The sequence below is a fragment of the Fusarium coffeatum genome (assembly GCF_003316985.1).
Source record: "Fusarium coffeatum strain FIESC_28 chromosome Unknown BRIP53273_contig_375, whole genome shotgun sequence".
Lineage (NCBI taxonomy): Eukaryota > Fungi > Ascomycota > Sordariomycetes > Hypocreales > Nectriaceae > Fusarium > Fusarium coffeatum.
In genome coordinates this window covers 1-27,343 of record NW_022158164.1, presented here as the reverse complement: position 1 = coordinate 27,343, position 27,343 = coordinate 1, and the positions used below count along the sequence as shown (strand labels likewise).

Genomic DNA, 27,343 nt, shown 5'->3' with positions numbered 1-27,343 from the left:
ACAGAAGGCCTCAGTATTACTCAAAATCCGAGACCACAATCACATCATAGGTTCCAACACCGAAGGGACTCCAGATGACATATCAAAGCCATGAGTGTCCCCATTACCCATACTTATCTGCCGATATAGCGCAGGCCGCAGTTTGACGAAGCTAGAAATGGCCTTCTTAACCTCTTCTCCTGCCAATGCACATTCTTCAAGTTCCTGGCTCTGCGGCGACAGCATTTCGTTTGGTAGGCCGATGGTAGCCCCTTCCTGGTGAGGTGGGCTACTGGGCTTGTAGCCTGCCTCCACACTGCTACATCGATAGTTTGGAAAGCCTCCTAAGACAAATCCTGGATCAAATGATATGAGTACAAGAGGCCTCAAGTGCCCAGTGACCATGTGGGTTGGTGAATAAACAAGTATCCGCTCATCCATACTCCATTGAATTCCTTTGATCGGCTGTATGGGGTTGAGGACACCATGAAGCTGTGCCAGTACACCATCATTACGGTACGGGTGCTCATCCCGTGGCCAAACATTAGCGGATGATCCATCTGTCTTGGGTCGTACTCTGAGTTGCAGTGCTGAGTCTGAGCCACAGGCCTCAGTAACAAGATCGACGAATGAGTCGCAAGATGGGTTGTATGAACGGACAAAACACTCTTGAAGGGTGTACATCTTAGTATCTCCCGAGCCATCGCCAACGTGAATGTCCTTGCGTAGACGTTCTTCCACATGGTCCCCGCTGTTCCAATCCTCTTCAGTGGGACTTCCTGTCATGGATTCAGGTGGTGTTAGAAGAAGAGGTTCTAATGATCGATTGGCTTGTTGCCGGCCAAACTGAAGCTCCTTTCTATAACACGTCCTTTGACTGCCCGCCTTTCCAGAACACCACTCTTTTCGTATCTCAACAATGGATAGCTTTCCTGTTGTCTCGCTTTTGCTGAGCTGTAAAGAAGTCCAGCGCTCATCTACCAGGCCCTCCGAATCATGACGGCGCCATAGGTCACGCATGAGAGGCTTCTCGCTTCTTTCGTGTACTGCATCATCCACAGGGAATCGCAGAACTTGGTAGAAGTTGTTGCGTGCGCCATTCTCTGTCTGTGTTTTCAATTTATTCGAAACACAATAAATCTGACCATCAAAGATTTCAAAACAGGCGTCTGAGCCTATGTTTGCTCCTTCAAAGTCCCACAAAATGAGCTGCGAATCTGACCATTTGCGCGTATGGATATTGAGGCACTGAAGACCCCATCTATAGGAGCCGTCGAGTGTTGTGTGTGATCTCGAGCCCCAAAACAGATAGTTCTTGTCGTTACGTACAAAGAGTGGATATCTTGAACATGGTCTTTGTACTACAACCCAGCTGGGTCTCTCTTTTAGCTCAAATATGATGAGCCAGCTGCATGTGGTCAGATCCTCCATGGCTTGGGTGACGAGACATGACATGACTCCCTCGGCATAGTAAAGAGGCTCAACTGTGTGCGGTCTAAGATGATCATAATCTCGAACTGCGAGTTTGAGGAGCAGTGGCACGTCAACAGTTAATTCTGTCGTGGGCGTCTGTTGAAGCGTGTTGAGAATACGCAGATGCTTGTTGCCAATGGTGTAGCACAAGTGGCCATTGGTATAGATGAAGTGATCTGTCATTGCCACTATAGCAGCCATCCACGGCTCAGCAGCACGAACAGACATTCGCCGCTTAGCCAGCTTACGAAATGCCCTTGGGAAATCACCATTTGACTGCGCCTGCTGAGCTTCTGCGGAGTATGGGGCTTTCTTATGCTCTCGTCAGCGGACTAGCTCATAGTAAGATAGGACACGGTGAAAGAGATGACAAACCTCGAGTGCAAGTCGACACATTCGTCTATCGTATAGAATGCAGCTGAGGAAGCGGCAGCTTAACGCCATATTGAAGACATCTTCAACATCGAGTAACTCAACGAGGAGTGAGACAATCTCGACAGGCAATTTCAGAAGACTCATGACGAAGCAGCAGACAGGGAAAGGAGACGTAGTTTGGCAAAGTATCGCGCAATCATATTCACCAAAGAATTGGGAGGCTGGTATGTGTCGAGCATGATGCTATTCCGAGAGGCCAAGGGCACTATTAAACCTTCTCTGGGGGGTGAAAGCGAGCAGAGCCTCAAAGCCAAACTCGCGGAGCCTTGTCTCGTAACGGCACCCCGCGGGAGCACGCAATCAGACAAGACGGCCCCATGTCTCTATTTGATTTGAACTAGCCAGAAGAGCAATCAGGTTGTTGTGAAAATTGGGCGGCACCAGGGTTTTATGAGGCTCTTCCGTTGATGCATGGAGCTAAGAAGTGTGTGGCCGCGTGGAAACCTGACAGGTATAGAGAACAATCATCATTCCCACAAAGTCTGTGCTTGGTACGCAGGATCTTGAAATCATGGGATTATCGAGTTGGTGTAAGAATCAAGAACAGGCTGGGGTTACGCATGTTGCACCTGCCCATTCCATTGTTCCATTGAAGCAGCTATGGGGACGGGAGGGTTAGTAGGTCGGTAACTTGGTAGCTCCTTCCCAGGATTTCGTCCAAGGTTCTGTGCTACTGGATGCATTGTTATTGCCTTGTATGAGATATAACTCCTTCAGTTGGCTCACATTAGTTTCGACCAGGCTACGATGCCCTGGCATTCTCTTTGCAGACTTGAGCAAATTGGCCAATTGAATGATGCATGTAGGCTCGGGGGGCTTCCATGTTGCAGTACAGTACTGGAAATGGTGGTGTGGATGTAAGCTACGCCGTGGGGTTTGTTGAGATCCCCTGATAGATCCCCGCATTTTGAGCCTCATCAAAAGTCTGTTTTACACGCCTTTCAATGAAATCAGGCTCCGAGCCTGACCGCTTGATGTACTAGCTTGGTGGATTAAGCAAGCATGTTGTGTTGCTCACATTGGATCGTTCTCTAAATGGAAATGAAATGGACACTCATGCCTACTTATGCAGACTGATCAGCTGTTATGGACAAACAAGGCCCATCTAGGACTTCACCAAGATAAAGTCGGTTAGAATAATAGTAATAATTGTATAATCTGCTTCCGGCAAGCAAAAACCTTATCCATAACGCCAGAAATGCCCCGTCTCTTTAGCCACACAAGCTTCTTGTATCTCCAGAATTGAAGGGATCTAGGTTCTCCTTTCCGGACCTCAAGTGAGCGGGATGATTTGTCGCCCCGTCTATCCCACTTGAGCTCCTATGCTTCGCTACACATCATGCGCCATACCCCCCGGAAGGTCCATCCATGCGATGTAGCCCCTTAAAATTACGAGCGTCTATCGTGAGCGGGTTGTGGTGAGATGGTTTGCTTCATGCCATGGTATTGAGACGGTAAAAATGGTACCGCAGTTTCAGCTATCGCCATGTCCAATGCAACGAGAGTCCTTTCAACTGTTGAGTTGAACATAGTTGCCTTTCATCCGTTAGTTTAGGGGCCAAAATTGTCGGATATTTAAGCACCTACCTGGGAACTGGCCCTCTTTGCCTTGCAGACGTCCAACCCACCACTCGTTTTCGTTCTGCGTTCTTGTAACGATCTCAATAACGTCCCCGGTTCGGAAACTTAAATCACCCTCGGCTTGCGCAGCATAATCGTAGAGAGCCGTGACAGTCTCCACTCCCGGGGCTGTCAAGCGCATAGGTTTGGGCTTGGGCTTGGGTGGCGGGGGCTTCTTCTTGCCGGCAGCAATGGCTGCCAAGCCGGCATTGGCTCCTGTTGGGGGAGTGTAAGGAGGAGGAGCCGCCGAGCCGTTCGCAGTCGAAGCTGGGCGCTGCCAGCCGCCGATTTTGGGGCTGGTTACAGTGCTGCTTGAAGGCTTGGAGTCTTCGCCGCCCTGTGTGAGGAGGGCAGGCTGCTTGGGGCCTTCGAGAGCGGGCTTTGCTCCGTATCGTACAGGACGTGGGCGACCAGTCGTCTTGAAGCGGCAGATGGACAGCGCTTCAGTTTGCTCCTGAATATCACCGCGCTTCTCGTGGAAAGCGTCCTCGATATCGAGTGTCAGATCAAAGTAACCAATATCGCAATTTTGCATCTTCTCGTGTAGAGTGTAGAAGATGTTGAGTTGCATGTAATAGAACGATTGGAACAGAGGCTGGATGAATTCGCGCTCCAGTTGGAAAAGCTTCGGCAGCTCATCCTTGAGGAGATCGTTAAAGTAGTTAAACTCCTGGGTAGCTTGCTCGACATCTCCCTCGGCCTTCCACATTGCCTTCTCGTCCTTAGCAGTGCGTTCTTTCTTGTCCTGTAGCTTCTTGAGGGTCGTGCGGTGTCGGTCGTAATCCAGTCGCTTATGTTCACGCTTGAGTGCGGACTTGCGTATCACCTTGATGACATCGAGCAACTCGTTGGCGGGACGGATAATCCTAGACTCTATCATCTCCAACTCAGGGGCCAACGTTTCTTGCAAGTCCTTGACAACAGCTTCATATTCTTCGCAGGCACGGATACCTTCGGGGTTTCCTTCGAACTTTATCGAGTCGGGATCAGACATGCGACCAGAGATTGGCTTGTAGACTTCAGTCATGGCCTGACTAAACTCGATCTGATGTGAGAGCATGCCATTGATGGACTCGAAGTACTTTTTGGACTCATCGTGGAGCTTTTTGGTCTCAGTCTCGAGTTCCTGGAAGCGTCGTTCGGCATCGATATAGACAGCATCTTTGGTATGTTCGCCGATATTGAACTTTGATTTAAATTGTTGCGGCGCCTGGAAGAGCAAGAGGTGTCAGTACTTTGTTGGGCGTATTTGATGATCCTGACGTGTCTCGGCTATTCAGTCGCGCGCGAGAATGTCGATTCGTGCGCGCCAGACAAGTTGCAGACCTGACAACAAACAAGTGAGGGGCACGGCTTACCCGGGTGAGGCTCTTTTGGAAGCCTTTAAAGCTCATGGTGAGAGCAAGGCAATAGTTACTGTGCTATAGATGTAGTACCAAGAGCGGAGTCGATATGCTGGTGGAAGAGGAGTCGAGATCGCGAAAACCCTCAGTTCGCGAGGCCGCCAAAGTTGGACGAGAAGGTAACTTATCCAGGTCAATTAAAGACAAAGACAATGACTTGAGTCGTGCAACGGTGACGTCCACTTGTGTGGCTGTGTTTTAGCTGCTAGGTCGTCTTGTCCTTTTTTTGCTGCCCAGCCTGCTATGCCTTGTTGCCAAGACTGCCGGATACCGATGGAACTGTGGCTATCAGGTGGTTGAACAAATAAACGAGACACCTAATAAGGGAGAGTGGTTTGAGGTGTAATAGTAAATATGATTAGATTAGCGTTTCTACTTTTTGAAACTCGTGTCACTGAGTTTTTCCTCTCTCTGAATGTTGATCTATTGGGTTTCAAGATGATTGTGCAAAGGATGGAAGCTTTTGACTGATGCTGCCCACAGGCGACTTTGTGCAGTACTGTGAAGTGATAAGTGCGGTAGCCACAGCGCTGCGTCATGATAGTTGCGTCACTGAACAGGTAGCTTCCTGGGATCGATCTCACCCAGGCCGCTCACTGCCACCACAGACATCTTCTCTGGAGCATGGGCTTACATGTGAGCAAAAGAGAACGGGATAGAGAGCAAAAAGGACGATGCACAAAATACCCATGGCCTAGGACCACTGCTTTGATTATACCTACCATAGGAAAGCATCAAAGTTTGAAGCCCCAGAAAGAGCTTTCGAAGGAGGAAGCCTAAAGTCAAGGATACCTAGATCCATGCAGAATAACTTTTTTTGTTATGCTTGCAAACTCAACCCTACTAGGACAATAAAAATTCCATCCTTCAAATTGAGCATTTTACAGCTCCTCGCCACGACAAATTGATGACATTTCCATCTCATTCTCTTCTCCTCACCCAGCGGCTCGGTTTGCCGTCCGCCGTAACCTAAGACCTAAAGAGGGCATCCCCGGCTTTTTAGGCGAATCACCGTATAGAATTTACCGGAGGCTTATCACCGAGTGCCGAGCCGACCAAAGCTAATGACAAATTCTGGATATGGAGCTCAAAAGTCTCCACCAGATTTCACTTCTTCTCCTCTGCTCCCGCTGGCTTCGCTCGACGTTCTTTCATCGTTCTTGCATCTGTCAGGAATTGATTTCCGTCCATCATGTCTTCTAAAATCGCATCCTGCGCCCTGCGCTCGGCAGGCCGAGTCAGCTTGAGCTCAGGCTCTCGTGTTACTGTAGCCCCTCTACGAGGCATGGCTCGCGCAGCTGCTGTGGCGAGGCGAACATCACGACGAGGATACGTTTCCGAGACCAAGAGGGATAACGCTCAGGTTGAGACGGCCATTAAGCTTGATAAGAAGGCCTTTGCCGATATTCCCCCCCCTGATACTCCCTCCAATGCCAAGGTTAGCCCAATGGCTGGTAAGTGCATATTTTCAGCTTTCGCGGCATAGCGACATTTTTTTATACAGATACTAATTTCCCCATTTAGAGGTCTTGAAGCAAGCAGCAGTTATGGAAGAAGGCCAGCGCCCTATTTACCTTGATATGCAGGCTACCACACCTGTCGATCCTCGAGTCCTCGATGCTATGATGCCTTTCTACGTCGGCGTCTTCGGCAACCCTCATTCGCGGACACATGCCTACGGCTGGGAGAGCGAGAAGGCTGTGGAGGATGCGCGTGAGCACATCGCTAACCTCATTGGCGCTGACTCGAAAGAGATCATCTTCACTAGCGGTGCAACCGAGAGTAACAATATGAGCATCAAGGGAGTCGCTCGTTTCTTTGGCCGTTCTGGCAAGAAGAAGCACATTATCACAACACAGACTGAGCACAAGTGTGTACTCGATAGCTGCCGTCACCTTCAGGACGAGGGTTTCGATGTGACATATCTGCCTGTACAGAACAATGGTCTCGTTAAGATGGAGGATCTCGAGGCTGCTATCCGACCCGATACTGCTCTTGTCAGTGTTATGACTGTCAACAACGAGATTGGTGTTATTCAGCCCATTGAGCAGATCGGCAAGCTGTGTCGATCAAAGAAGATCTTCTTCCACACTGATGCTGCCCAGGCTGTTGGCAAGATCCCCCTCGACGTCAATGCCATGAACATTGACTTGATGTCTATTTCATCACATAAGATTTACGGCCCCAAGGGTATTGGCGCCTGTTACGTCCGAAGACGTCCTAGGGTCAGATTGGATCCTCTTATTACCGGCGGTGGTCAGGAGAGAGGTCTTCGAAGTGGAACTCTTGCTCCGTCACTCGTTGCTGGCTTTGGCGAAGCTTGTCGCATCGCCAAGGAGGAGATGTCTGTGAGTACTCCCTTATTTGTTTTCTACGTTTCCCTGTTTTATATGATGAGCTGCTCTACACATGCATGGCTTTCTGAATGGCCTGTGACAAGGCCGGCCGTGTTGATCGAAGCTTCTGTCTGATTTATTACCTCACTCAAACATTGTTTCTTCTCATGTTTTAAACTAAACACGACGCTGACCAATCTACAGTACGATACAAACCGTATCAAGTACCTCTCAGACCGTCTGCTCAACGGCCTTTTGACAATGGAGCATACAACACAGAATGGAGCTCCCGATTCGTTCTATCCTGGCTGCGTTAACGTCTCTTTTGCTTACGTCGAGGGAGAATCGCTCCTGATGGCTCTCAAGGATATCGCTTTGTCCTCAGGCAGTGCCTGTACTTCTGCCTCATTAGAGCCTAGCTACGTTTTACGTGCTCTTGGCAACAGTGACGAGAGCGCTCACAGCAGTATCCGATTCGGTATCGGTCGCTTCACAACTGAGGCGGAGATTGATTACGTCCTAAAGGCGGTGCAAGAGCGGGTTACCTTCTTGCGAGAGCTGAGCCCTCTATGGGAGCTTGTACAGGAGGGCATTGACCTCGATACCATTCAGTGGAGCCAACATTAGGCTATCCTGTAATGAAGATGATGACTCTTACGCTTACCCCACCTTGTTCTGGCCAGTGTCAGGCATGGGATGTATATCAAGGACGTTAATGACGATGGCCGGCTGCAGCGAGGCTCAGCCGTGTCTGTATAGCATACTGTAATATCAGAGATACCTCTTTCTTTAAATTTTGAGGATGAACATAAGGAGTCATTGGTCAGAGGAACTTGCAATTTCTGGGTTTCTGGTTCAAAAGGCGGACAAACAGGCGCCTATTTCACATGTCCCAAACATTGGGAACGTGCTTTGCCTATTGGAAACAAATGATCCGAGTTGAGATCAAAGGGCAGTAGCACACAATAACATAACCATTCATTATGGCAGCACAGTTGATGATTTATATTCCAAGGCAATACGTGATATCTCTGTGTCTGTCGTGTAACCATCCATCTTTGTTCATCTGTAACACACGCAGGTAGCGAGCATCACATGCCGCCAAGGAACTCTTTTGATAATGATGATGAGCTTCAAATCCCATCTTGATGCCGCCGTTAGATACCCCATTATGACGAACTGGTACCCATCATTCGTTTCTAGATCACAAGGTTATTTGCTCCAGCATCCATGGAGTAAACAGAGAATCACAAGATGCCGGCATTACCACAAAGAGCTATTCTGCCTACAAGCTAAAGCGGAACACAGCTATCAAACAGCCAGCCACCTGCACTGCCATCATAAGCCCTTACACACCACGAACAGCAAAACTAGCAACATCAGAAGTCAATGACTAGCTACTAGTTTTCAATACTTGAGCGTCAGCAGACGTCGCGGTATCAGAAGAATTGGCCGCTGAGAACACAAAACACGAAACAATTTGGCCACTCCATGCGATCTTAGACTGGCGTTTAGGCTGCATTCTTTTCCAGTCTCAGCCTCTGAGGACATTACTTCTGTCACGCACCTGAGGACCACCACAAATTAGAAGCAAATGTAAAGATGTATAATGTTTATTAGGACTATCAATCAGTGGGATCTCCTGGATCCGTCCAGGTCAACCATGGGGTATCATGTTTCGTCATCTCTCATGTTCCACCTAAACTGCGTTCTTTAACCGCGGTGCTCAGCCTCGGCCTGCTTCTGAACATCGTGCTCAACACCACGCTGGCGAGTCTTGCCCTCGGCACGGAGCTCGTCGTAGTGAGCCTCCTTCGCCTTGTCACCAGTGAGGTTGGAGACGGCGCCTCCAACAGTGCCTTGAACACGCTCGCCAATGCCGGAACCCAAGTCGCTGAGCTGACCCTTGGCCTCCTGGTTGCGTCCCTCGAGGTTCTGCTCACGGCCTTGCTGCTTCAGGCTCTATGATTATGAAACATTAGAAATTATCAGTCAATATAGATTTCGTCAACTTACCTCGTTGCCGATAAGACCTCCAATGGTCTCCTTAGCGGATCCAGCAGTCTGGTTCCAAGAACCCTCGCTGCGGTTGGGGTCATCCTTGGCGGCGGCGCCAGAGCCAGAGATGGTGGCACCGGGAAGCTTAGCGGTAGCGTGAGAAGCATCGTGCTCGGCCTCGGCCTTCTCCTTCTTGAGATCGCCAGCAGCCTGGTCGCTGGTGTTGCCGGTGAGACTGCCAATAGCGTTCTGGACAGCACCGGTGGTGGAGTCGACGAAGGACTTGAGAGTGGAAGGCTGGGGCTGGTCAGACATTGTGAAGGTGTTTTGTGGCTGGTTTGTGTGTAGGTTGAAAGTGTTTATGGTGTTTTGGTTTGATCAGGGTGATGTTGATGGATGAAGACTGAGGTTGTGCAGAAGAGAGGGGAGAGGGAGACTTTATAATGACTTTGAGGAAGTCCATCGTGACAGGAAGGAAGCATTCGCAATCGCGATGCAAGTGATGTCATAATCTTCAGCGCTCTTCTCTTGGGCAGTGACACTGACGCGCGAGTGCGAGCAGCTGCCAGCTGCTACCTGCGTATGACGTCAACGTCACTCAATAGGTAAGAAGCACCTAGGCACCCCTCCACCAACGCCACGAAACAAGCGCCGGAAGCCGCATTCGTCCCAAAGGGGCATCAGTGTATCAGACTGGAACTGGACGGTCAAGGGCATAAGATAATAGGTATGCTATTCGTGTTTGTTATTCTGAAGCTCAGAAGAGATGAATTGAGTTACGTTTTGGCTATGAAGTGGAAGTAATGCGATTACAAATACACGTCAATGCATAATGCTGTCTTTCCATGAGTATGTAAGTAGTTACGGGGTCGTAGATTGGATGTTATTGCGTGCTCTCGTGAAAGCATGACTCTTTAGGTGCCTGTCGAGAATCAACATTTTACCTTAGTACCTACCTACCTAGGTATGTACATGACGACAAAAATATCACTCTTGGGTTTACGAGACCTGTGTATCTAAACAAGTTTATTTTTCATGCTCTTTGTAGCTAATCTTCCTAATACTATGACGCCCCCTAGACACTCCTCGATCTGATCTTGAACCAGAGGTTGGACAGCTCACTCCCAACAAACGATGGTAGCGCCTTCTAAATAAGTCAGATGTCGAAAGACTGGCTGTATCGTCCAATGGATACTGACGTTCAATTTCTCCCGGTGATAAAGTCAAGGCATGCTCTTGGCATGAGGGATCGATGTAGTTATCTACCTACCTTCAACTTCATCCTCCGCGTATCGGATGGCAGTACATATTGCAGCTCATGGTCTCAGATCTACTGGCCTTTGTAATTGCTATCTAGTTCATAATTCTCAGTAGCTGAGGAGTTCCATTCTCGCCCGAGTTGGTAGCTGCGATATTATCGCCGGTATCAGTCAGAGATAGACCCAGGTTTTGTGTATCACCCCTCCAGTTTCACGGCATCTCGCCGCGGCGGTATTCTCACTCAGACTGACCTGCAAGCTGCCACAGCGGTGATGTTCTAATGCTGTGTGATCACTTTGATGCACTGTATTTCTTAGACTGGTACTGAGCCTCTTTGCTGTCCTTATCTGGCGGGAGACGGTGTATCCACTTCTAGGCAGCTTCTTAGATAAGTTCTTATACTGGCAATTCTGTACCCAAGCGGCACATTGAGTGAAGGATGTCACTGTTGTGAATAGCCACGGGGCCGACGAAGCTCAAACGAAGCTCGACCACTCTGGCCGAAACAGCAAAAACACTCTTTAGAAGTTGTCCTACTCGTAGATATGTTGTAGCGACGGACCTGGTGGACAGGTCGGCTATTTCTGCGAATTGTCAACACCTCTTAGCATGCGCCAATACTCTCATTGACATCATCTGCGTTGCGTTTGTAGGCTTTGAGGCCGAGTAGGTATGCTGAATGAGTTTCACCAAGCTTCCTTACGGAAGACAGCTTGCGAATTTGCTCAATATCTTAAGTATGAAGATAAACATTGATCCTGACCCAGCAGCCAGGTAGAGGCAAGGTCACTTGAAGCATGAAATCCCAGAATAGAGATGGCAACCCATCAGATGCGTTCAGAGACGAACTCCAAGATCCCTGAACGAAGCATCCGTCAGCATATTCTTCTCGAAGCATCCGTCTTTGAAAGAACTTTACATAGAGTGCCAGGACTTGCAATGTGCCAGGACAAGTCAGATCAGTAGTCACACTTGTGTATATCTAGTGACATTATTTATCTAGTGACATTATTAGAAATCAACTTGATAGGAAAGTGAACGAGTAGTATGTGCTATTTAATGCTGCTTTAACCTTGTTTTTCTCTCGCCCGACTAAAGTTAAGAGTTGCAAGAAAAGAAATTGTCAGCTTTTGATACAGCCAGCAGCCAGGTAGCTACGTAATTAACAATCACATGGAAAAGCAAAGTCATTTGGTCACGCAAGCGAATGCAGTTTTTAATAGAAAATACTTCATTAATATTCATTAAAGAAATGTGGCTATACATGTCCATTAACTGTCATTAATCCCATTTCCCCCCATTTACAGACCACGGTGATGCTCCTGGTTGACGCTGCTGTGTCGTCGGCTGTGGTCAGACTCAGGGTTGTCGTGAGCAATCTCAGTAGGAACGTGCTTCTGCATGACAGAAGGGGGGACCTGAGTGGCATCGGTGGGGTCTCGGCCAGAAAAGTCGCTGTGATGTCGATGGTGAGAAATAGGTTTCATTCGAGGTTGTCGAGGGAGACTTACGAAGTCTCGAAGGTCTTCTCCTTTCCGACAGTCTTGCTGCCGTCAAGGTTGGAGTCGACACGAGGATCGGCCTTGTTAAGCATGTCAGACTTGTGAGGACCGGCAGTCTTGGGAGCAGGTCCGGGGTTGTTGGTGCCGTAGGCAGTGTTCTCTCCCATGTGGGCACCAGTGTTGGTACCGCTCAGGCCAGAGGAGTGAGTGCCGGTAGGGCCGTGAGCACCGGCGCCGTGGCTGGACAGGCCAGAAGTTCCAGTAGTGGTCTGGTCGTAGGCGCTGCCACCAAGACCACCAGTGCGGCGAGAGCTGTCGAGGTCAGAGTCAACACGGGGGTCAGCGGCGTTAGCAGCACGGCTGCCGTGAGGGCCGGCAGTTCCCTCGGGGAGGCCGGAAGAGTGAGTGCCAGTCATGCCGGAAGAGTGAGTACCGGTCATGCCGCCGGTAGAGCCAAGTCCAGTAGAGTGTCCGGGCATGTTCTCGGAGTGAGTACCGTGCATGCCGGTGCCGGTCATACCAGCAGTACGTCCGGGCATGTTCTCAGAGTGAGTGCCGGTCATTCCGCCGGTGGAGCCGATACCACCAGCAGTGTGGCCGGTAGAGCCGATACCACCAGCAGTGTGGCCGGTAGAGCCAATGCCACCAGCAGTGTGACCGGTTGAGCCAAGACCACCGGTGGTTCCGGTAGCACCAGTTCGGCGAGAGCTGTCGAGGTCAGAGTCGACACGGGGATCGGCAGCGTTGGCAGCACGGCTGCCGTGAGGGCCAGCGGTTCCCTCAGGAAGGCCGGAAGAGTGAGTGCCAGTCATGCCGGAAGAGTGAGTACCGGTCATGCCGCCGGTAGAGCCGATGCCACCAGCAGTGTGGCCGGTTGAACCAAGACCACCGGTGGTTCCGGTAGCACCAGTTCGGCGAGAGCTGTCGAGGTCAGAGTCGACACGGGGGTCGGCAGCGTTGGCAGCACGGCTGCCGTGGGGGCCGGCGGTACCCTCAGGAAGACCAGAAGTGCGAGAGTCGTGAGTGCCAGCGGTGTGGGTGCCAGTGGTGTGAGAGCCAGTGGTGTGAGAGTCAGTGGTGTGAGAGTCGTTGTGCTTATCCTTGTCGGAGTGGATAGCTTCCTTGACCTTGTTGATGAGACCAGACATGATGATAGTTGTTTATGGTGTAGTTGTTGTAAAAGTGTTTGGGTATCTTGTAGATGGATGAAGGTAGTTGAGCTGAAAGTTCAGATGCTTGTGGGTATCTTGAAAGTTGTTGTTGTTTATGATGAGGAGGAAAAGTTTACTTCGAGGTGGGATATTGTATATCTTATATAGTTGAGAAGAGGCATCCTGGCAGCTTGCATCTCGATGTCTTCATCAGCAACAAACTGGGCAGCAGGCTTGATTCGCAAACCCGCAAGGCCAAACACAAGCTCTTGCCATACTCATCTCACGTCTCGTCTCCCAAGGCCAAGAGACACCTCATTTTGCGTCATAGCATATTACCCCGATCGTTGGAGAAGTCTAGGCTCTGGCTTCAAGCTTCTGAGCTTGGACGGCGATTGGTTGTTGGAGATGGCATATCAGCCAGGGACAATCTAGCGTCATGCCACGCGAGAAATGACGTTGACGATTTGTAGGGCAGAAGGTATCAAGTATCCTTGCGAAGAGGAACAAGCACTGAGTCCTGCTCTTCCAGCAGCGCCAAGGTGGTTGTTGTGGAGCAGGAGACGGGATTGTAAGAGGGATGACGAGGAGGCTCCGTGGCTGAAAGAGCGATCTACAGAGAGGAGTGATGTGTGGCGAGTGGCCCGTTGGGTATTGTGGCCAAGGTGGCGTCAGCTACCCTGGAAGAGGACAAAAAATGCAAGATTCAGAGGTCCTCTAGCGCCGATTATAGCGAGAGCTGGGTCCATGTTTTCTGTCAGTACAGGGCTGTCCCCCGCTAATTTCCAGTTCCGAAACCAAGCTACCCCGCGCTTGTAGAGTTCAAAGTTGGCAACCTACTTTCGTACCTCGTCTTTCAGCCATCAATAGGTTCTTCCAAGCTCCACCAGCCACTTTTGGATCCGATCCAAACCAAGGCAGGGCAGTGCAGTCAAAATGACGCCAAGATAGTGGCCGTTTTTTCCGACCGAGCATCCATGTCCATGTTTTGCCAGGCCAGGCCAGGCCCGGATAGGAGAACAAAGAAGGGAAAGGGCATGATAGCGGCTTATGACAACATTTTTATTACAGCCGGCGGGCCAAGACATGCTGAGGTTGTTCTAGACCTGTGTAGTACGGGCAAAAAAGCAGGGTCACGAGGTATCACAGAGGCGGAAAATATTGCACTCCCCTGTAAGAGATGCGCAAAGCTACTGTGAGTTACTGTACCTACGGATACTGTCGATGCGATGCGATGTTTGCTGTCGACGCGTAAGACTGCCCCTGCCCCTGCGCCGGCAAACGGGAAGCGGCTTGTTCTGGTCTCAATCGTAGCCGTAGATCTCGATGATCATGGGAACAAGACGGAATTTTTGTATGATAGTCAGGTCAGAAGCTGATCAGACCAAGTTGGGCCAGGCTTGAGAAGCGTGATCAAGTCTCACCTCACTCATGGCAGGCAAAGGACAGACACAGACCGCTCAAGTCTAGTTTAGCTACATATCCGTACAGTACCTACTGTACAGTAGTTCACTTCATCGTCAGCACGGCATGAATGGGAATCTTGGTTCTTCTGGTTCTAATGAATAGCGTGGAATGATGGACATTTGATAAACCGAATTTGATTCTGGTTCCGTTATACTTTGCAGATCATGACATTGAGCCCCGTTGTTTCATGTTGGAGATATGCTCTGAATTCGTACGCATGACGTCGTCCTAGAAAATGCAAGAGAGGTTTCAGCATTACATACAAGTTTCCAATTTCATACGTGCCCGTGCAGTTCTGGATTGAAGAAAGGAAATACCCACGTTGATCGATTGGCGAGATAAATATAGTAAACATTCAAGACACGCATAGTAACGAGTGTACAGTGGCTACAGTCAGACAGTATCCATGTGGTTTCCATGTATCCATTAATTTAGGCAAAGACTAAACTAGAACGAGTATACGTACAGTAGTCATGACAATTATTCGTATCAAACCCTTGGTATCCTTATCCTAATCCTAAACCTACTCCAGTCCAACCCAATCCAGCCCAGTCCGATCCAATCCAATCCGCGTTGTTCAACGCCAAGTATCGGCTCAGACAGAAATACCTAGGACTAACAAAAGAAAGAAGAAAAAAACAAGGAAACCGTCCATCATATTATGCATTAGTTCCCACCCAGGCACGGCATTTCGGAATGTTTCACGCAATCCAATCATGTAGCCAACTCAAATCACCGCTAACTTAAGTCTTTTGGAAAGTTCTTCAGCGGGTACGTAAAGCTTCAGTCAGACAGACCAGACTACTGCAATGTAGTCAGACTTGGGTGTGTCTTGTCTTGTCAGCTGTCGTGCTTAGTCCAACACTTGAGTAAGACTTAAGTTGGTTAGACTTAAACTCTGCTGCGGAACCAAGGACCTCGACGGCGGTTGTGGTGGGCTTCCTCAGCTCTTCGTGCAGTGCGCTCTCGCTTTCTAACCCAGAAGAAGCCGACAATGGCAGACACAAGCCACAGAAGAGCTGAAAGAAAGCTGAAGGCGATGACAGCCTTTGTCTTTCCACATTGGTCTCCATGCACTGGGTGAACATTGTCCCAGTCAAAGACACGGCCACATGAGGTTCCAACAAGCTATTGAATGCCGTTAGTGCATGCCCAACTGCCGAAACCGCAATCAGGGTTGTGACTTACATCAACAAGAAGGCCAAAGACAATCCACCAGTTGATGGACATGAAGATGTCCAGAGGCCAGTGCACAAATGTGCTCGAGAAGGGAATCAGGAGCAGTAAGGAAAACAGTATGCCCAGCGCGGCAACGACCTCGGTGTAAATGAAGCGTCCGAGTTGCCATGAGCTTGCGCCACGGGCATTGTGAAGATATTCACCGTTGACACCAGCGACGATGGCTGCAAAGACCAGCTCTGCTACGCGCAGGATTAAGCTGACAACACGATCGAGAGCCATGGCTAGCGATACAGCTTTATTGGTTGTTGGTTATTGTGAAGTGATGTGTGGTTCTTGACCTGATATTATTGAGGATGCTCCTTTCCATATTCAAACTACCCAGGAATCGTGCTGGTTATTTATCACCAACTCTCAATACAGCTTGTGAGCCTCTACGCCACATGACAATGACGACCCTCTCTCAACATAATCCCCAGATGAAGCCTGTTTGAGACGGTTGTCTTGGCTTTGAAGCTCTTTGACACGTCTACCGTGGCTCATGACAGGTCATCAGTGCAATAAATTGCCAGATGAGGTCATTCGGACCAGGTCTCAGTGCAAGGTGTGGTGAGTAGAAACAACTGCCATTCGGCAGATTCACATTGCATTGCCGTCCAAGACAAGGACCCTTCATTGCGGTCTGAAACATACAAAATCATGTCGCAAGCCAAGGAGCATGATCTAAATGACTGGACAATTAAGTGTCTTTGGTTTGTCTTGGGAGAATCATAGCGGCAGATGCCGAGATGCCGACTTAGATGGCAGTCATTCATGCCACGCACCTTTGCCAAGTAGACTACCCTTGAGCCTCTTACATCGTCCAAGGCTTTTGACTCACAGCACTGGACATTCCTTGATAAAAACCAGAATCTTGATAACTTAACAAAACTTTGGCATTTTCGTCTACCTAGTTTCATGATGGATCTCTAGGCTGACGACGAACTATCATGGATGGCTATCAGAGAGTTTGCAGTCAATCGGTCAAAGACAAGCAGCGCTCAGGCACACAACCATCAGTAAACTACGAATGATGCAACAATGTACAAACTTGACGGAAAGCTTGCTTTTTCTTACAAATCTGAATGATTTGTTGTTCATGACGAGGTGACACTGAAGATGAACTTCATGCATGTTGTTGTAGCATCGAGTGTCAAAGCAACTGTTGGGTGCAGTACCGAATGAAAAAATCGTCTGAGCGTATTGCCTCTGCCTCGTATTGGGTAGTATTGAAGAGCCTAGTCAATTATCTTATTATCTTAGAGATAACAGCATTTTAGTAATATAAATTACCTGCACTACGATCGTCTCACTGTCCGGCGGAGCGAGTTTGTTAGGTGTTTGCTTATCCTTCGCAAGGGACATAACAGAAACTCAACATTTGACCATGCAACTACATTTCGAGATAGTAAATCCTTATTGATGGGGCAAACTCTCTTGTTACAAAGTGTATTACTTACATCATATCGTGAAGAAAAAGTTTATACTATGTATACATCTAAGCATATGCTATACAATGATTATTACCTAATCACAGCAACTGATCCTACCCTAAACTTTGGTACCTCAAGATTGCAGCCTTACCAGGTATCACGACGTGCCTCACTCAGCTGTCATCTGACAAAGCCCACCAGTCAATTCTTAACCTCCATCATGCCCTTGCTGTGATGTCTTCTCCCATTCCACAAGCTCTTTGGAGCGCCCAGATCCCCCTGCACATTACTCACCCCGCTTCACCGACCACGCCTTTCATCACCAGCATTCCACGCTTCAGCTACTTGGCCCTATTGATACCCAGGCTATCGACTTTTTTCAACTCGCCCTGTTCTAGCTTCCATTTTGAAGATGTTCAGTTGAGGAACCTGGCCGTAGGATTGTTGGTTGATCTGTATCAGCCTAGTTTACCATGGAGGTTGACTGTAAATGATGGAGTGGGTTGGGATATTGCAGATACGTTCCTAAACTGTGTAAAGGAGGTAAGCAGAAACGAATATTTGAATATTCGGGCAGTGGATTTCCTAGACCCATATCAGCGCCTGGATGCTTTATTCACCACAAGCTGACTCTCCTAGGCGGACTTCATTCGAAATGGCAACGCAAATCAAATCATGAAGATGTCGAAAGAAAACACCACTCAACTGTGGAACGCGGTTATAGATAATGACCACGCTTCTTACAACCGCATCAACAGTCGTCTTCTCAACGCACCCACAGCACTCAAACATGTCCCTGTCCGCGTATATGTCCCTACCAGCGGACCACAATCGTCGGCAACGCATCCAGAACATGCCACCTTTAAAGTCATCCAATCCCTCGTCACAGCGACTGGCTCGGACCGTCGCCCTAAGCTCCTAGGCCAAGCACTGAAAGAGGTGCTGCCGGGGCTGTTCCCAAGCAGTCGGGATCCTATTCTCGCAAAGGCAGTGATGCATGGAGCTGGCGTGCCGTTTGACGCACCTCTCGAGGAGTTGATGCGCGAAGCTGCCTACCCTGACGGGTGGCTATGTCTAGTCGTTATTGTTTTGTGATGCGAGCGGGCTCGTTATCATAGCAGGGCGTACGGATGGCGTTTAGGAGGAGGCTTTGTCCATTTATTAGCAGCATAAAGACCGTGGCCTACGAATTTCTCCTTGTTTCTTATTAGATCTTGACTTCGACGTCACAAAACAATCAGTAGTTGACGTTGGCATGTCTGACTGTCCAAGAATAAGATTCTATGTTCTGTTCTAAGTAAATGTAATCTTCTTGCCCATGAGACTCTTATACGCGTCATCGACAGCCTTTCTCTTCCTCTGCTTCACTTCCTCATCTTCTTGTACTTCGTCCTCTTCAGCAACATCCTCAGGACCAGGCACTTGAGGTGCCCAAGCCCGGATCTGCCCATCCATGTGAGCACTATAAACAGCTCCGATCGAGTTCCCACCACCCATGACAGGTCCAACAGGAAACCCAGTCCCGCCAGATGAACGCCAAGCCATACTCGTGATTCTATTTCTGCCCATCTCGCTACCTCGTGGGTCTACAGGGTTGGTCACGCCCGGACTTCGGAGCCGCGTCACAATATTGCCGTCGTGAAGATCAAGGATAAGAATTTCTTGGTCGTTTGGCCAAAACACAAGGTTGTTTCCTGCAGAAAGATGAGTTGGGGTTACCAGAATGCTTGCCGTCTTTGCGTGCTGGTTCTGGATCAAAGAGCCAAAGCTTGCAAGAGTATTGGCCCCCGTGGCTGCGTCCCAGACGCGAATACGACGGTCAAGGCCCGCTGATATGATATACTTCCCATCATCTGTCCATTGTAGACCGTTTACGGCGTCATCATGTGCCTGTGCAGAAGCGCGAAAGTGTGGGATCTGATTAGAGTCCATGCCTGCCGCACTGAGATGCTTCATTTTATGAACAATCCCCAGGGAATCTTCCTGATCCAATAATGCGACAACGCCTCCAGCCCGTCGTATATCCCAGATACGAGCTTTTCCATCTGCATGTCCACTCACAAGAATGTGCTCATGCTGTGGGCTCCATGCCGTTGATAATACAGGACCACCATGTGCTACAAGAGCTTGTACAGCTGATCCAGACTTCAAGTCGACGAGTCGAACTGCTGAGTTCTGTGTGGCGCATGCGACGATTAGATGGTCTGCTACAGGACTTGTGGAATGCGAGTATATCGTTGCGTTGAGATCGAACGTGGCTGAAAGGGCACAGCGCTGTGTAGCCCAAAGCTTCAACTTCTTATCGTAGGAACTCGAGAGGAAAGCGTCAGGGTCAAAAGGGTAGAAGGCAACATGCGTGATACCATGGCTATGTCCGTGCGAGTTCTCATCCCTTGTAGACCTCGCGATGCTGCTCACGGGACGAAAAGTGTGTAGCTTGTGAGGGTTCCCGCCAGCTTCAAGATCCCATACTTTGATGCCTCCTTCTGCACCACCTGACAGAAGGATACGGCCGTCGAATCTCTCTAAAGCGATACTATTGACGCCTGCTCCATGAGCTCTGATGTTATGCGCACGCTCATCTACGCCAGCGGGATCGTGCTTTATTGTTCTCTCGCCATTGAAGCGATGCTGAGGCGCTGGCGCAAATGAACGAAGGAGTTCAGAGGTTATAGAGCGACTGAAGTCTCGGGGGGCAAAGTCGCCCACTTCACGAGCAAGAAGATTGGACTGCATTCATTTGGGTTGTACAGCTGCTAGAAATTAAGGAAACAAAAGTCTAGGTAGGCACCAACGAGATAATGGAATGGATGAATGTAGTTGACATAGGAAGCTGATGATGTCAGCTGGAAGGCACGTTCTTCAAGGGACCACTTGTGCTATGGAACTTTTGGCACTGACCAGACCCCACAGTTGACAGTCTAAACTTTGCTTCTTCAAAAGCCTTAACTCAACATCATCAGAAAATTGAGGCGATCATTGGCCGTTCTTATTCATCAAGTCAACTTTGCTTTCTATTTTATACTAAATTCACTCTTCGCAAAAACAACCTGCAAATAACTCTCATCCGTGCACTTGATGAGTGTATAAAAACAGTGGCCTCCGAACTCCAGTTTGTCTCTATCTTATCACGATACTATCTTCAATATGGATATTTCCAAGAAAAGCATGGGCATAACACCCACGTATGAAGGAGACTTGTCCTCTGAACCGGACATTCCAGCCCCTGGACAGGATTCAAACAAGGGAACTAAACGAAGAATTGCAACCATCTACGATGCCGTAGCAGGTAAGACCTCTATTCATGATCATCCAGTGTTGCGCTCACATCAAGCAGGTAAGGTTTCATACGGCTTGGGACCCGGCCCAGAACCAGAGGAAGCTCAGTACACACCTCGCCATCCCAAGTCCATCAGATACTCCACAAAGGACGTCCCTCTAGCCCCCGATGAGGTTCTCTTTAGACGAAAGAACGCACCCGAGCGTTACCTGGAGCATGATATCTACTACTCCCATGAACGAGACCTTCCCCATGGGGGACAGGGCGTTTTGCCAGAGAGTGACCTCTTGAAAGCCATCCACGCCTATACCAGCGCATTTTACAGCGCGAGAAATCGCCATCATCAGGCCACAGATGCAAAACCTGTCACTGACCGAAGCATGGATGAAACGGCCCTTTTGGCCTTTGGCATCTTGCTCGAGGAGGCTGGGAAGGAGGTCCTTGGACGGCGAGGCCACCTTGTCTTCACCGAGGGTGCAGAAGATGTTCCTGATGATGGACCCGAGCCAACTGATGATACTCGGTTCATTGGGAACCATGACATTGCCTTGCGGGGACGCTCGAAGCGTAGAAAGCTTGCCGATAGTGATATCGAATGACAGGAAAGCGCTTCAGTCAAACGGCTAGAGCACGGCTCTATCGACTTCCGTCATCACAACTACAAACATTCGAACCTCTCATAACGGAAGGTGGTCGGATTTCAACACATGCAGACACCGTAAGACAACCTATTACGACGGTAACTTCGCATATATCGAAGACTCTATAAGTCGGTGCTTGAAGCTGGGTCTATTCCGAAACTCTGCGGTGTGCGAATGAATTCTTGGAAAAGCACTGACTTGAATTGGCCACGCTTAGTGGTGGGATTATGATGGCGCATTCCTCTTCTATCAGCATAAACACGCCAGCTGTCAGCCCAGGCAGGGTACGAAACATATTGACTAGATCTGAGATATGGCCTCTGTGGGTTGTTTCTCTGGGAATACGTGCCCTGTGCAGCTTATTAAAACCCCTAAACCTATATCAAGATGGCATGTCAACCAGCGTTCCAGTCAGCTTGGTTGCACAAGAATATTGATGGTCTCGCTCAGGTGGGTGAAGGGCCTGGGGTCCTGGGCAACAGGAGCATCAACATCAAATCGCTTGGACGCGCCGGATAGCCGTCTTGTAGCTCGCTTACACAAGCTTCGGCAACGATTCGAGCAAGTACAGAATATCGGAGTTTACACCAGCATGTTGACTCGGTGAAACAAGGTACATTGGGTTTATGGCGACTACCGTTTGAGCATATTCAGAGAAGGGATTGGCTAGGAAACGAAAACTTGGGTGTGTTACCTTCACAACTTCCAATGGTATGCGAAAACCCGAGTGATAGTCCTGCCTAATACAGCTTTTGTCAGCGACCAAGAAGGATCATGGACATGGCATCCCCGCCTGGCTGGGCGTGACAGATTAAACCCGACATTTGGGTAACGCAAACATGGTATCCAGGGTTTTTTACCTGTTGCCTACTCTCTGAAGCTACCACTTTTATCAAAGATCTTCAAGATGCTGGATTCTATCGGCCCATCCTCAGAACACCCAGTTCAGCTTGAAGCCGGCAGAAACCGCTCAGCATCCATCATACTGAGGAAATCCGGCCACTGGACTTCTGTTTCACAAACGGAAGTCGGTCAATCTCCATTAGAGCATTTTGTCGATCGTCTGTAATAATTCAATCTTCTTCAACCGAATATCCCTGTCGTTGAAGTGGGTGATGTCTGTACGGACACGCACCACATATTGTAACTACCCAGAATTTTTCCATCTCATCTTATCATTCTCCGTCATCTCCTCGCGTCCGGGAACGTCGACACGGATGAGGCGAACGATCAAAGTTTCGACAGTGATTCATGACGTACCTTGTATTCAACGGCCGCAACGGCCGGTTTAGCACAGGTACACAGCGTTGGTTGAACCCAGAACCATGCCACTCTGACTGATCCTGAGTTTTGAACTGTCTCATCTACTCCAGAGACAATACCTAATTCAGCCAGCAAGGTACAAGGAACCAGTGCCAACCAACTCTATTTCGATGGCACACCAGATACATAGTATCAAAATTGCGCCCCGACGTGCTCCGTGTTATTTACAAACCTTGGGACCCGGCAGGCTCAGCTCTTGAATCTCACAGCACGGACCTTTCCCCAACAACAATGGCGTAGGATCGACCTCAAGTGTCTTGTAGTATCGTAAGGCTGTCGAGTTTGCAGACACATTTCCACAGTTTTCTGTGAGGCTGCAACGAAACCAGCCCTTGTTGTTTTGTGTTAACCATGTCATCAAGAGCTAACGTTGACTCGTGCACAGGAACTCACGTATCGAGTGGCTAGGATGTTCAAGAGCCGTTGCAGAACTTTTGCATCTTTACAGTACATACACACACACGTTCCGACCCCTCCAGCTCTTGATTGACAAGTGATTTGCCCTTTTTAGGCATCGAATGCTGCGCTTAACTGCCTCGTAAGCCTCGATCCTACGGTAGGAGCAAGGGAAACACCAATACTTGACATATGAGCGAGCAGTGTAGCGTTACCTGTGCTATACACATAGACTAGAGTATCTCTTGTCAGATCATTACGGTTGTATTAGTGCCTCACAATCACCAATTTCGGCTTATACTAAAAAGATCAGCAAACTGGAGCCGTGTATTCAGATGGGGAAAACATCCGCGCTGTGGGTTCTAACCTAGGCGCGTCGCGCGACTTGAACCCCGAGATCCTGGACCTTGCTTGCTATGAATGAAAAGAAGAAGCTCAGAGCCATGACGCTGTTTGGCAATCACAACTGAGGTGTCCGAGGGTCATCGTCATATCGCAAATTCATTCGTCACATGTTGGTGATGAGATGAATGCAGCAAACAATACCAGCCAAGCAAGATCGTGCACTATCTCTCTAGGTCTGCTTTTATGTTGTCGCGTGGCTACTCCGCATTGCATTACATTACCTTGCATTGCATTATACCTGGTCAAGTAGCTGCCGATTAACTTGGAGAAAAGCGCAGATTTATCGAAGACCTGTCGATTGGCATCAAAAATCGACCCTAGGGGGTTCCATGCGTACGCTCAGGCCTGGCGAGATGGTATGATAACAGCAAGCCATACCATGCCCGTGGCGTCTCTAACGCGAAGGATTGCACGTGTTGGACATAGTTTCAAGGTCATGTGGTTACGCTGATCAATAAGGAATTCAATAGGTATGAAGTTTGTATCGCAGACCCCGCTCATAATGTGATGTTTGGCGACTCGACTGGACTGGTGCCAACAATATCTCATCTTCCCCGCATCGGTGTGCAAATTGTCTCTCGTGACTCGGTGATGAATGCTGATGCCGATGCCGATGCTGGTGCTTGTCGGTTTACTGTGGGGTTTTGGAAATTGATATGATCAAGATTTCACGGTTCGAGTTACTATAGTATTTGAGCATCAACAAGTTACATAGATAGATAGGAAACACACTTCCGACTCAGTGGCTTCGGGTACCTGGTGTACTAAAGGCAAGGTTTGTCTTATTAATGGGAACTGAGACATTGGGTTGTCGGTCGCGTTAGATTTCAGGTTACGAACCAAAGTCCGCCAAGCAGATCAACCAGCGGCACGGAAATTCAACATGTGCCTTTCGGTTTAACACGGGGAAATCCATCCCGTTATATCCACGATTTGGCGTTTTAGTAGCAGGTAGTGTACGGTAGTGATGTGATAGTCACCCCTTGATTTCAGCACAGCATATGGTGAGGGGCTATCATATGTCGACAATTCAACCATAACGGTAGGTGAGATGCAATGCCTGCTATGTTGTCTTGGCCAGGGCATATCCATATTTGGTAACTCTATTATCGAATTCAATAGTAAAGCCCACAATCTGAGAGATTTGGGGTCCCAGCAGGGTCATGTCAGTTGTGGATGAGTTTCAGGAGCCGGGGAGTGTTATAGATATCGTGTCTATACTCTGGATTCTTGGACTTTTGCCCTCCGATATGCGGCGATAAGCCAAAGATTGGGCACAAGAGATTTGTCAGTTGTAGCATACGGGACTTGAATAAATTGGTTCAGTTCAGATTTCGCATAGCCAGAGTCAGCCTTTGTGTGTGGTAAAGCAATAGTTAGGATAGGTATACATAAGCAATAGTCCAGATTATGGCTTCATTCTAGAAAGACGCCGCGAACGTGTGGGTGTAAAGCACGAAACAACATGTGCAACGGTTGGATGACCTCGCGTAATTAATAAAATGTCACACAGTTCATAAGCAACCTGTTAATATCGCATGGGTTGTGATAATAGACCAAACCCCCAATACGACCCCCAATCTAAATATGTTTGTTTACTCGCTTAGAAAAAAGAAAGAGAGAGAGAGAGAAAAAAGAGACAGATGTAATTAAAATTCGGACCGCCGTAATGGCCATCTTGGGCCTGGTGGCCGAGCAGGGAAAGGCTATGACATGCTGAAGCGACGGCTTGTTGTCACCGACAACATGGAACGGCACCTAGAATGTCTCAGCCTTTAACGGGCCTGGATTGTGAGTCGCAAAACATGTTGAATAATTGTCTCTTCAAGATCATGTACAGATACACAGCTCCTTTCAGGAATACCGTCTCAGGTGAATGCGCGTAATGAGTACGGATACTGTACTGTACATATGAACTGGCCGGTACATATGAACATAAACACGAATGACAAAGAACCTGGATGGTAGGTGTTTTCAGCCGCTCTTGTCCGAGACATTTGCAAAGCCACACAACGTCCGTGGTGACCGTCTCTGCCCGTTTCTGCCCCTCACATTGGCCACTTTATCAGCCGGATGCTTAACACGAGACGGTCAGCTTTGTCGTTGAAAGAAAGTTCACCTTCTCTATTATAATTCCAAACATGCCTGACATGCCTTCAACATAGAATTCAATAGGCCGTCTCTACGTCTCGGGATTCCGTTAAGCCGATTAGTCAGAACTCGCATAATATTCGCACTGCAATTAGGGACCTTCACCGGTCATTCAGCAGCCTCTGACCTTACCTTGGAAGATCGTACATACAGTAGCGTACATACGGAACTCGAAGAAGCCGATTCCGGGTTCGCACCGGCCCGCAGACGGCTCCCTTCTGCTGGGTCTCTTGAGGATCCTGAGGGTCTCTTCCTCTGACTAACCTCATCTCCTAACCTAACATCACATTAGACTCTCCTCTCCTCTCCTCTCGAATCTCACATCTCTGGGGGCCCGACGACCCAGAACTGACTCGTTGCTGTGGTTTTCCTTTTCCCTGCAGTCGTTTCCTTCCCCCCTGCTTTTGCTGCGACGCCTGCAAGTCAAGCTCGACTCTAAGAGGTCACTTTGACCCGGTTCCACGTCGTCGGTGCCCCTCGTGTTTCTGTCGGTGTGTGGTGGCTTGCTTTAACAGCTATTGTGTACGACAGTACAGCACTGTATGGACAGTAAGGATTCAGACCCCCAACTGGACTGGCTAGGACTGGACATGATCTTTGCTCAACACTCACTTCTAACATGGGATGTCCCCCCCTCCCCTGTCTCGCCTACACATGACGTCGTATTCAACGACGCCAACCTCTCGGACACCTTCATTAGCGGCGTCCCAGCGATCTGGAAAGCTCAAAAGACAGGTCCTCACCGTTCTTAACTAGGATTCGATACCGAACCTCGCTGGCGAGTACTCGGATAAGGTAAATTAATAGCAATATTATGACATGTATCCGTATCGCACTGCCGTTCTCGACATTTATACGCCTCTGACGTGACGAAGTGCTGGTTGAAGGGCTGTGATCCTAGTCCGTACACGCTAGAAGGAAGACCGAGCCTAGAAAGAAATACGTTGACCAATGATTTGAACAGGACTACTAGTGTTTTTATCTGAAAATCTGGCTGTTGTCTGTTTCCAGATGGTAGTGAGTGTGTATCAGCGGACGACAATGCCAAAACAGTACAGTACAGTACAATATGGCTCCCTTCTCTGCTGGTACCATACTATAGATGGTGGTCCATCCCCTGAAGAGGCAAAAATTGGGCATAAATGCTAGCTTGTACACAAAACCTTCCATGCAAGGGATTGACCTGCTGTGGTAATGCCAGCAGGCGATGAGGCCCTGCGAGTAGGGGACCGATCAAGTGAAAATCTTTCATACCAGGTACAGGTACAAGCTCACATCCAGGTACAGGTACTTGGCTGGGGATGGTTCAAGTGGGCGGTGCGTGCACGATCCTCTCGGCCGGTTCGACAACCAAGCTACCAAGCTGAGGCTATTAAGTGGCCTGGGAATGCTCGGCGAGTCAGATTGAGCGCGTCTTTGAGCCCCGCGCGACTTTCTGTCCATCAGTATCCGTAGGACCTGACTTTTTTTCAACGTCTTGAACCAATTTGCCGAGTATAGTCGTGAGAAGTATTCCAAAAGAGAGTTCGAATGGATACCCAAACAACGGTTCTATGCACTCCCCATGTACGAAATATTTGCTGTGACGATGTACTGTACTGACAGTCCCAGTAAACTCAAACGAACGGCATAGTGTCTAACATGACCTTGATCCATAAACCCAAGACAATGACCGGGTCTAGTGGGAGTATATGAGGCCATGCCATGTTCCAGAAGCCTTTTTGAGCAAGGGCACCGTTGTTGGCGACTTGGCAAAGTGATATGAATATTATTACCAGGAACCCCGCCTTCCAGACGCTTGAAAGGAATGTCAAGAACGTTGGAAGATACATATGACACCACCCTAACATGCAGATGACTCCAACAAAAAAA

General features: G+C 48.9%; 9 protein-coding genes across 9 annotated transcripts; 3 read left to right on the top strand and 6 right to left on the bottom strand.

Annotated features, from left to right (window-relative positions):
• Nucleotides 1–39: 39 nt before the first annotated feature.
• On the bottom strand, nt 40–1,971 carry FIESC28_11219 (uncharacterized protein; the record flags this gene model as incomplete). The annotated part of the gene is made up of 2 exons (XM_031165346.1): nt 40–1,764; nt 1,828–1,971. The coding sequence occupies 2 exons, from the start codon at nt 1,969–1,971 to the stop codon at nt 40–42; spliced, it is 1,869 nt and encodes a 622-aa protein (XP_031010602.1).
• A 1,426-nt stretch (nt 1,972–3,397) lies between these two features.
• Nucleotides 3,398–4,901, bottom strand: FIESC28_11218 (uncharacterized protein; the record flags this gene model as incomplete). The annotated part of the gene is made up of 3 exons (XM_031165345.1): nt 3,398–3,423; nt 3,475–4,717; nt 4,866–4,901. 3 exons carry the CDS (start codon nt 4,899–4,901, stop codon nt 3,398–3,400), a joined length of 1,305 nt encoding a protein of 434 aa, XP_031010601.1.
• A 1,201-nt stretch (nt 4,902–6,102) lies between these two features.
• Nucleotides 6,103–7,873, top strand: FIESC28_11217 (uncharacterized protein; the record flags this gene model as incomplete). Its single annotated transcript, XM_031165344.1, has 3 exons — nt 6,103–6,364; nt 6,435–7,258; nt 7,451–7,873. 3 exons carry the CDS (start codon nt 6,103–6,105, stop codon nt 7,871–7,873), a joined length of 1,509 nt encoding a protein of 502 aa, XP_031010600.1.
• Nucleotides 7,874–8,959: 1,086 nt separating this feature from the next.
• Nucleotides 8,960–9,559, bottom strand: FIESC28_11216 (uncharacterized protein; the record flags this gene model as incomplete). Its single annotated transcript, XM_031165343.1, has 2 exons — nt 8,960–9,208; nt 9,263–9,559. 2 exons carry the CDS (start codon nt 9,557–9,559, stop codon nt 8,960–8,962), a joined length of 546 nt encoding a protein of 181 aa, XP_031010599.1.
• A 2,246-nt stretch (nt 9,560–11,805) lies between these two features.
• FIESC28_11215 (uncharacterized protein) lies at nt 11,806–13,154 on the bottom strand (the record flags this gene model as incomplete). The annotated part of the gene is made up of 2 exons (XM_031165342.1): nt 11,806–11,959; nt 12,016–13,154. 2 exons carry the CDS (start codon nt 13,152–13,154, stop codon nt 11,806–11,808), a joined length of 1,293 nt encoding a protein of 430 aa, XP_031010598.1.
• A 2,361-nt stretch (nt 13,155–15,515) lies between these two features.
• On the bottom strand, nt 15,516–16,085 carry FIESC28_11214 (uncharacterized protein; the record flags this gene model as incomplete). The annotated part of the gene is made up of 2 exons (XM_031165341.1): nt 15,516–15,752; nt 15,813–16,085. 2 exons carry the CDS (start codon nt 16,083–16,085, stop codon nt 15,516–15,518), a joined length of 510 nt encoding a protein of 169 aa, XP_031010597.1.
• Nucleotides 16,086–17,950: 1,865 nt separating this feature from the next.
• FIESC28_11213 (uncharacterized protein) lies at nt 17,951–18,370 on the top strand (the record flags this gene model as incomplete). Its single annotated transcript, XM_031165340.1, has 1 exon — nt 17,951–18,370. One exon carries the CDS (start codon nt 17,951–17,953, stop codon nt 18,368–18,370), a length of 420 nt encoding a protein of 139 aa, XP_031010596.1.
• A 198-nt stretch (nt 18,371–18,568) lies between these two features.
• FIESC28_11212 (uncharacterized protein) lies at nt 18,569–20,011 on the bottom strand (the record flags this gene model as incomplete). Its single annotated transcript, XM_031165339.1, has 1 exon — nt 18,569–20,011. One exon carries the CDS (start codon nt 20,009–20,011, stop codon nt 18,569–18,571), a length of 1,443 nt encoding a protein of 480 aa, XP_031010595.1.
• A 411-nt stretch (nt 20,012–20,422) lies between these two features.
• Nucleotides 20,423–21,154, top strand: FIESC28_11211 (uncharacterized protein; the record flags this gene model as incomplete). Its single annotated transcript, XM_031165338.1, has 1 exon — nt 20,423–21,154. The coding sequence occupies one exon, from the start codon at nt 20,423–20,425 to the stop codon at nt 21,152–21,154; it is 732 nt and encodes a 243-aa protein (XP_031010594.1).
• Between the last annotated feature and the right edge of the window lie 6,189 nt (nt 21,155–27,343).